The sequence below is a fragment of the Gadus macrocephalus genome, chromosome 11 (assembly GCF_031168955.1).
Source record: "Gadus macrocephalus chromosome 11, ASM3116895v1".
In the NCBI taxonomy this organism is placed as follows: Eukaryota; Metazoa; Chordata; class Actinopteri; order Gadiformes; family Gadidae; genus Gadus; species Gadus macrocephalus.
In genome coordinates, this window is record NC_082392.1 from 22478768 (window position 1) to 22488788 (window position 10021).

Here is a 10021-nt window from a genome sequence, read left to right on the forward strand (position 1 = left end):
CGGCATCGGCATCGGCACTCAAAAATCAATATCGGTCGGGCCCTAACACAAACATACACACACACACACACACACACACACACACACACACACACACACACACACACACACACACACACACACACACACACACACACAAACAGATGTACTGTGGCAACCCGGCACCAAACCTAGGGCCCTATGAAATCCGTTTTATTTTTTTCCAAATTCCGTTTTATTTTTTTCCAAATTCCGTTTTTTCCGTTTTAATTTTCATGAATTCCGTTTTTACACTTTAAGCTATTTAAATCATCAGAACGAGTGTCAAATAAGTTCGAACGAATACAATTCTTACAATTTAATCAGATAGAAGACTACATTTATTAAAACATCACAACATTGCACTGTTTTTAGTGCTTCAAATAAAAACAACATGACATAAATAATAAAGTGCTTATAAACTCTTTTTTTATAAACTCAAATTGTGGCTTGAAGGGGCCTGCCCTGGCTACGGCGTTCATTGTTTTTTATATGGATTTTTGACTTCCAGTGGTCATCGCACGTATCTTTGCGTTTCCAATCGATAGCAGGTTGACATACTCTACAAAACAGCTGATCACCTGATTGATAGAAGTGCTTTGGATATTGTTCGACTCTGAATTTGGAGGTTAGAACCGAATTACAAAGCTTTTTTGAGGATTTGGGCATTTCAGCCGCGGCAGCTTCAACTTCTTCTTCGGCTTATTGTTAGGAGCGGGAGCAGGACCTATTGTTTGCATTCCCGCCACCTAGGCTGGGGTGGTGGACCGGGGATTTATTTTTGACATTGTTGTGGGAGTGACTGCTAAACATTCAGTGACGTTAGTGTCACCTGTGTTGTTTCCCTTTTCCCTAGAAACTGAATTTCACCAAAATAATGGCGAATTCTACTCCATTTCGCTGCATATTGTAAATATGACATGTGATGTGCCTTGTCCCTGTTCCATGTTATGTGTGCTGCAGAACAGGAACCTGCTGGAAATCAGTTATTCCATTTCCTGTATAATAATAAAAAATAAATTAAAAATAAATTAAAAAATCAGTAGATTCTGTTTTTATTGTCCGATTCCGTGATTCCGTCCGCGTTTTCGTTATCGCGGAAATCATAGGGCCCTACAAACCCTCAGACCAGGCGGCCCGAGGGAGAGGTGGTGGAGGGCGTATACCGCCGATATCCACCAGCCGGAGCCAAAGAGCATCCATTGCGTAACTCCAATCAGCGAAATGGAGAACACCTGCGACAGAGGGTGAGGAAGATCAGGTACCCTTTAAAAGGCCGTTTGTTTTCCCAGAGAGGGGAACCGGGAGACCGAGCAGAGGAGAGTAACTCCAGGACCCGATACGGCCAAGCAGACTCCTGGATATAACAGACTTCCCTAGCGGCCACGAGAGGACCTGCACGCCAGGGCGACTTGCGCCGACACGGAGCTGATGCTCCTGTTCAGTCGGGTAGGGATAGCCAGGGAGGTGCTCACAGACCAGGGGACTTGCTTTATGTCACGGATAATGAAAGAACTGCTCAGCCTCCTCCAGGTCAAACAGCTCCGGACATCGGTGTACCACCCCCAGACTGACCTGCTCGTGGAGCGCTTTAATAAAACCCTGATGCAGATGCTTAAGAAAGCCATGGACACCGACGGGAAAAACTGGGACCAGCTCCTGCCCCATGTCCTCTTCGCAGTCCGTGAAGTGCCCCAAGCCTCCACGGGTTTCTCCCCCTTCGAGCTGTTATACGGGAGAAGACCAAGGGGACTCCTCGACCTCGCCAAGGAGGCGTGGGAGAATCGGCCATCCCCCCATCGAACCAAGGTGGACCACCTGGAGCAGGTGAGGGACCGCATGGCGCAGGTCTGGCCCATCGTCAGGAACCATCTAAGACAGGCCCATTTAGCCCAAGCCCGGGTCTACAACCGGGGAGCCCAGCTGCTGATATTTCGGCGCGGCGACCTGGTTCTGGTACTCATACCGACGGCAGAGTGCAAGTTCTTGCACACCTCGTAGGGCCTCTGCCAAGTGGCAGGGGCCCTATGGGGTGGTCGACCGGGTCGGGTCGGGAACTACAGGGTACGGCAACCCAGGAGGCGTAAACCCACCCAGCTCTACCACGGCAACCTCCTGAAGCAGTGGCGAACGGGAGCTGACCCACCGGCATCCCTGGTCCTGGCCGCCCAACGCGACACACCAGTAGTGCCCATGGGAGAGGACCTCAGCCCCGCCCAGAAGCAATAACTCGAGGAAGTAGTCCTGCAACACCAGGACGTCTTCTCAGAGATTCCAGGAAGGACCACGGTGGCCCAGCATGACATAAAGACGGCGCCAGGCGTCACGGTGCGCGTACCCCCCTACCGGGTACCGAAGGCCCGTAGGAACGCGATCCGGGAGGAAGTCGCCAGGATGCTCCAGCTCCGGGTCATCGAGGAGTCACGCAGCGCCTGGTCCAGCCCCATCGTCCTAGTCCCCAAACCCGACGGAACCTTTAGATTCTGTAATGATTTCCGGAGACTCAATGAGGTCTCGGACTTTGACGCCTATCCCATGCCCAGGGTCGACGACCTGATAGAGCGACTCGGCCCCGCCCGTTACCTCACCATCCTCGACCTCACAAAGGGGTACTGGCAGGTGCCGCTCAACCGAACCGCCCGGGAGAAAACGGCGTTTGCCACCCCGGGGGGGTTATACCAATACACGGTCCTCCCGTTCGGCGTCCACGGCGCGCCCGCCACATTCCAGAGGATGATCGACCAGCTCCTTCGGCCGCACCAGGCGTACGCAGCAGCCTATATCGATGACATTATCATCCACAGCGCCAGCTGGGATGTCCACCTCCGACAGTTGCGGGCGGTCCTTGGAGAGCTGAAGAGGGCCGTACTCATCGCCAACCCCGCCAAGTGCTGCCTGGGACTGGAGGAGACATCCTACCTGGGGTACCAAGTCGGACGGGGGAACATCCAACCCCAAGAGAGCATGGTCGCCGCCATCAGGGACTGGCCCCGCCCCACCTCGAAAAAACAGGTGAAGTCGTTTCTTGGTCTAGTAGGGTACTACCAGATGTTTATCCCCGGCTTTGGGACCCTGGCCAGCCCCCTATATGACCTGACCCGGAAGGCCCTACCAGATCGGGTAACGTGGTCAGACGCGGCCGAGAGAGCCTTCGGAGACCTCAGACGAGCCCTCTGCTCGGAGCCAGTCCTAATAACCCCTGACTTCTCTCTGTCCCTGTTATTCCACACAGACGCATCGGAAGTGGGGTTTGGAGCGGTACTCTCCCAGGTCCAGGGGGGAGAGGAACATCCAGTGATGTACGTCAGCAGAAAGCTCCTCCCCAACGAGAAGAACTATTCGACTGTGGAGAAAGAGGCCCTTGCCATCAAGTGGGCACTGGACAAACTCAGGGTACTATCTCCTGGGCCGGGAGTTCACGCTCGTCACTGACCATGCGCCACTCAAATGGATGGCCAGCGCGAAGGACACCAACGCACAGGTAACGAGGTGGTTCCTGGCCCTCCAGGACTTCAGATTCCAGGTGGACCACAGACGGGCAGAGCGCTGGACAACTTCTGTGACTATTTTCAAGATTAGTATTATTATTTTTTAACATGAAATACAATGTTATTCATGTTACATTGTCATTGTACAAAGTCTGACAGAATTTGCACCTTGATCTAAAGTGGGACAGAAGCAGAAATGCAGCAACTAAATTTGCTGCATTTCAACGCTGAAGCTCTATCCCGCCGAGATGTCTCTGAGCACTCAGAGACGACCCGAGGCTTCAACCAGCGGTGGAGGAGTGTGGCAACCCGGCCCCAAACCCTCAGGCCAGGCGGCCCGAGGGAGAGGTGATGGAGGGCGTATACCGCCGATATCCACCAGCCGAGCCAAAGAGCATCCATTGCGTAACTCCAATCAGCGAAATGGAGAACACCTGCGACAGAGGGTGAGGAAGATCAGGTACCCTTAAAAAAGGCTGTTTGTTTTCCCAGAGAGGGGAACCGGGAGACCGAGCGGAGGAGAGTAACTCCAGGACCTGATACGGCCAAGCAGACTCCTGGATATAACAGACTTCCCCAGCGGCCACGAGAGGATCTGCATGCCAGGACGACGTGCGCCGACACGACACGCACCCCCCGGGACGACCGCACTCGACGGGAGTGACCTCCCTTGCCAGGGACGAGACCGGCCCGGGCCGGAGAGACAATTCCCTGGACGCCAGCGTGGCTCACGGAGTCACTTGTATGATTTTTGTTTTTCCTGCGTTGGGCACCGACCCCGCAGTTTACTTTCCGTTATTAATGAATAAACGCCCCACCGGGCTTTGAACGGGTCTTGGGAGTGTGGTATTTCCTACGTGAGAGAGACATTCCTGGGGCCGGTACGCCACAGTACACACACACATGCACCTATGTACACCTGTGTTCGTGTGTTACCTCTGCATGTGTGCAGCGTGTCCAGGTAGAAGTGGGCTGGGCATCCATGTGAGCAGGTTCCGTGAGGGAGTTGGGGGTCCACAGGGAGGAGGACGTCTTCTGGTCTGAGACATCGCAGGCAGTCTGACCCCTGAGGACCCTGGCAAGACCGGCAGGAGGGGTGGCAATCTGAGGAGAGAACACAACTCAACACCTGGACACACCTCTACCTGTCTAACTGTCTGCATACCTGGATACACCGCTACCTGTCTGTCTACCTATCTGCACACCTGGACACACTTCTACCTACCTGTCTATCCATCTATCTGCACACCTAGACCCCCTTTTGTGTCTGTCTACATGTCTGTCTACTTGTCTGCCTGCCTGTTTGTCTCCCTATCCGTCTACCTGCTGGGAACGTTGACACAAGTCTACCTGTTTGTCTGTCTACATATCTGTCTCCTTCTCTGCATACCTGCTGTCGTACATGTAAAAACCTCTACCTGTCAGTTTGTCTGTCTGTCTACTTCTCTGTCAACACAAAGCTGTCAACCCATCAGTCTACCTGTAAGTCTATCTGTCTGTCAGACAGAACGCAGCTGTCCCCTACCTGCCTGTTAATCTGTGTGTTACACTCCATCCAGCAGGGCTCTGCTGCCTTGCTCAGAGGTTGTGTATTAAGGGCTTACTGTGGCAGGTGTTGTCTTTGTGGTAGAGGCCTTCTCCACAGGAGTCCACACAGTGGCCCTGGTGGAGCAGCAGGGGCTCAAGGCATACACTGCATTGGCCCCCAGAGGGGCCCCAACAGGAAGCACAGGAGCTGTGACACCCTGGGAGACAGGAAACAGTTTTCGACGAGGTCGTGAATCATGCCATGCTAGCTGCTGTTTCATCATTTATTATTGTATTTAATTCAAGGAACAATTATTATTACTATTATTATTATTATACAGCACCATTCACAGACAAGGGTCAAACGCATTTTGAAAAACGTGTTTTTCAAAAGCATGAGAAACAATAAAACAAAAAAACACAGTGACAGGATGTGGGGCTGGATGAGGATGCACAGCTGTTGTTAATTGAGTCATCACCACACACTATCACCACCGTGTGTTGCAATGGACATTGCTCAACTGCCAACTGCCATTGCTCAAATGTGGGCCCTCTGCATACCGTTTTGGACACAGAGGGGCTGTCCGAGGACACACTGGGTCACCAGAAGTCACCGCTCAGCATCAGTCCTCACCCCAAAACAGTGCAGTGGAGCCAAGCGGACGACGGGGGAGGCCACCAGAGGCAACTGGCTGTGGCTAGTCGGCCCTGGACTCCAGGTCCTGGACTCCAGGCCCTGGACTCCAGGCCCTGTACTCCAGGGAGTGCATTCCAGGCCCTGGGGTCCTGGCGCTGGAGTGCAGCCCAGGCCAAACCACACCTCTGCCAGTCAGCCCATGCTCCACGAGGGAGATGGGGAAAGGCCCTGTGGCCTTGGGAGAGGATGGCCTACCAAGAGGTGCACCGGGCACCGGAGGAGCTACGACTGCAGCCCGGCTGGTTAGTAGTTCTAACTGGAGAGATGGAGGAACTGCTGACCATCATGGAGAGACGGTGATGCAGTCGCATTTAACGAAGACTTGAAAGATGGTGCGATCTATGAGAAAGACGCAGAGGAACGTTCCTTACGAGGCTTTGCCTGAGATAAAAAACAAGTGGTCAGCAAAATAAAGAATACGTTGCCGTTTTTGCACTTGTAAATAGTTAATTGGTGTAGCCTACACTCAGAAGTGAACTCATTCTTGCATGCGGGTGTCTTCTTTCATAAAAAAAAACAACCTTCGGGAGAATGCTAATTATTCTAAAGAGGTCTAGACTCCGTGCGTAGCCCTGTCTTCTCCAGTAAACCAAGAAAGCCGGCACTGTGACGAATGGGGGATTTTATCCCCTCAGTTTCACACAGGCAAGGCGGCAAAATTGCTGGGCGGGCCAAGCCACGACCAAACCGGCTTGGCAGTGTAAAAATGCCTAATGTTCAAGGAATGACCATTAGAAACCAACATCGTTAGACTTTAAAACCTAGTTTGAATCAGCAATACATAGAAGCTGAGCTGGTTAATGCAATGAGATTGATTCACTCGTTTAAAAGGTAGGGTCTCCAGGTAAAACACCAGACCATATAGGATGCATTTGTGGTCACCAACAAACAGCTCATTAGGCAAATACCACTAATATTTTCACCATGGGTGAAAACAAGGTCCAGATTGTTTGTGTGTCAAACATAAACTGTGTCAGATTAGGTACCACAGTTCCTTTCTTGGATTTGCTGATGAGAGTACAGGGACAGTGCTGATGAGAGTACAGTGACAGTGCTGACGAGAGTACAGTGACAGTGTTGTTGAAAGTTCATTTTAAGTACAGTGACAGTTCAGATAAAAGTACAGTCCGCAGGGCGAAGTTTGTGGAGGTGACACTACTCTGTATCCTTTTGCCAGCTTTCAGTAAAAAAAACAAAAATCTAATTTATTGGAGACCCCAGGTCATTGAGAAGAACAGAGACTGTGTGGAACCGCACCGCTTGGTGGAAACGCACCAATAGATGATCCTATGTGGACCAACTTTGGCAGCAGACACAGAGGAAACACTAGCAGCAATTCAACAAACAGGACAAGTACCACAAGATTAAACACATGGGCAATGGCAGTGGACATTTGTAAAGGGTTTCAAATAGGAACCAGTGCAAGTGTCCACGTAACGAGCTTGTTCGAGCTTGGATAGGCAGCCAAGTAGTTGGCATTTTACAGATCATTTCTGTTTAACAACTTAATATATCTTATTGTTATAATCATTAGGTGAGAGCTGCATGCAGCGCTCAACTATTGTTCTTCATAAGTTTTATTCTTTCCTTCTTTCTTTATTATTTTCACCTAGAGACTCCATTCAAATTTTAAAATGTTCAGAATAGATTGGAATCGCGCGCTTCTTTTCAGTATTTTAAATATTTTATACTTTTTTCTACTTTTTTTTTTCTACTTCTAAAATGCTATCTTTTTTTAAGATGGGAGTCAATCAATTTTCAACCGTTTATCTTCGTTCAAACCATTTAACAAATTTACACACCGGTGTGACACCGAATTCGGCGACCCACCGGTGTTACACCGAATTCGGCGACCCACCGAAAAGTGTGACCCCAGGGGGCGGGTCTTTCCTTTCTTGATGCAACCATTAATTCTAAACAGCATTTTATACAGTAGCCTATAATAGGCAATGGTTACATAATAGTTAAATCCACTAATTAACACTGACTGCTGTAGCTTTTAATAGGGAAAGAAGCAACGGTGATGGACCGTACTAAACGCCTAATCCATTGTATGGGTCTTTTAAATGCTAATCAAATCTATTTATAAAGCACATTTAATAACAAGGTGAGGGGTTGGGGGAGATCTTATCTTTTATTTATGTTTTTAGTTATAATGTGCACCATCTTTTCGAATTCATGCCTGTCTACTTAGCTTTAGCTTTAGCTTTATTAGCTTTATATCTTTGAGATTTTCTTTATCTTTTCATAAAACTGTGATATTTTATCACCAGGTCAGAATCAGAATTTCTTTATTGTCATTGCACAAAGTGCAACGAAATTGGGGTAGAGGCTCTCAAAATAAGTGGTTTTCTTTTTTAAATATATAGAATGTTAAAGAATTCAAAAACAAATCTATATATTTAAAAATGTCAGCCAATTTTAAAGGTCAGATTGGTATGACAATGCAATAATTTATAATTCTGCATTATTTAGAGAAATAACAGCTTTGGGGTAGAAACAGTTTTTTATCTGATTGCCCTGTAGCGCCTCCCAGAGGGCAACAGTTCAAACAGGTTATGGCCTGGGTGGGATGAGTCTCTCAGGATGCTATGAGCTATCCTGAGGCAGTGTCTATTGTAGACATTCTCAAGAGAGAGAAGAGGACATCCAATGACTTTTTGGGCCGTTTTTATGACCCTCTGGAACGCTCTCCTTTCAGCTGCAGTGCAACTGGCAAACCACAGCGAGACTACGTAGCTTAGGACAGTCTCATTGGTGTTTATTGTCCAGGTCAGGTCATCCTGAATGTGTATGCCCTGGAACCTGAAGTCCGAGACTCTCTCCACACTCTACCCGTTCATATAGACGGGCTGAATGTCCGGCTTATCCCTCCTATAATCAAAGATCCGCTCTTTGGTCTTTGAGGTGTTGAGGATAAGGTTGTTCTCCGCACACAATGTAGACAGTCTTTGGACCTCCTCCCTATATGCAGTCTCATTCCCACCTGAGATGAGCTCCACCACTGTTGTATCATCCACAAACTTAATGATGGTATTGCTGGGGTGGCTGGGGATGCAGTCATTGGTGTGTAGAGAGTGTAGAGTAGGGGGCTCAGCACGCAGCCCTGTGGGGAGCCGGTGCTGATGCTAAGTGCAGAGGAAAGATGGGCACCTACTCTAACTCTCTGGGAGCGCTCTGTCAAAAAGCCTTTAATCCAATAACAGATGGGTTGTGAAAGACCCAAGTCCATTAGTTTGGTGAGCAGTCTGTTGGGTATGATGGTATTGAAAGCAGAGCTGAAGTCTATGAAGAGCAGCCTGGCGTAGCTCCCCTGATGTTCCACGTTTTGCAGCGTGGTGTGGAGCGCGGTGGCTATGGCGTCCTCTGTAGACCTGTTTGCTCTGTATGTAAACTGGTAGGGGTCAGAAGTGGTTGGCAGGCTTGTTGTGATGTGGCTCCGGACCAGTTTCTCGAAACACTTCATGATGACTGGTGTAAGGGCCACCGGCCGGTAGTCGTTGAGGCTGCTGACAGTAGTCTTTTTTGGAAGAGGAATGATTGTGGAGGACTTCAGGCAGGGTGGAATCATGCACTGGGACAGGGACTGGTTGAATTTATCAGTGAAGACATCAGCCAGTTGGTCAGTGCAGTCTCTCAGCCCTCTCCCCGTCACACCATCCGGTCCAGCAGCTTTCCTAGGATTCACTGCCCGTAGTGTGTGCCTCACCTCATGTGCCTGCACTGTGAAGATGTCGTTGGTGGGGGCTGGTGGATGTCATGGGGCCACCTCCAGTGTCTCAGCCTCGAAGCGGGCAAAGAAGCAGTTTAGTTCCTCAGACAGCGAGGCATCACTGTTGGTTACTGTGAGGTTGCTGGACTTGTAGTTTGTGTTGGACCCCCTGCCACACCCGCCGTGAGTTGTTGCTGCTGAAGTGGTCCTCAATCTTCCTCTTATATGCTGTCTTGGCCTCCCTGATGCCTCTCTTCAGGCAGGTTCTGGCAGCGCTGTAATGTGCCTCATCTCCAGACCTGAAGGCGGTGTCCCTCTCCTTCAGCAGGGTCTGGACGTCTTTTGTCATCCAGGGTCTGGACGTCTTTTTGTCAACAGGGACAGCCACATCCGGATGTGGCTGTCCACAGTGACAGTGTCAACACAATGCTTGATGTAGCAGAGTACGGTGGAGGTGAACTCTTCCAAGTCCTGATTTTTTTAAAAGTCCCAGTTGGTATTTCATAAAACAGTCCTGCATCTGCTGTGCGGCATCATCAGGCCAGGTTTTAACAGCCCAGTTACTGGGGGGGGGCTTTG

The 10021-nt window shown here is 49.8% G+C and overlaps 1 protein-coding gene across 3 annotated transcripts in view; it reads right to left on the reverse strand.

Annotated features, from left to right (window-relative positions):
• The window catches only part of fras1 (Fraser extracellular matrix complex subunit 1), a 157282-nt gene that overhangs the window by 70964 nt on the left and 76297 nt on the right, over nucleotides 1–10021 (reverse strand). For all 3 annotated transcript variants that reach the window (XM_060065890.1, XM_060065889.1, XM_060065888.1), the window contains exons 16-17: nucleotides 5111–5251; nucleotides 4443–4610 (exon numbers count right to left, since the gene is read on the reverse strand). In XM_060065890.1, the coding sequence (XP_059921873.1) occupies nucleotides 4443–4610; nucleotides 5111–5251 (309 nt within the window). The remainder of the gene's footprint in view (nucleotides 1–4442; nucleotides 4611–5110; nucleotides 5252–10021) is intronic.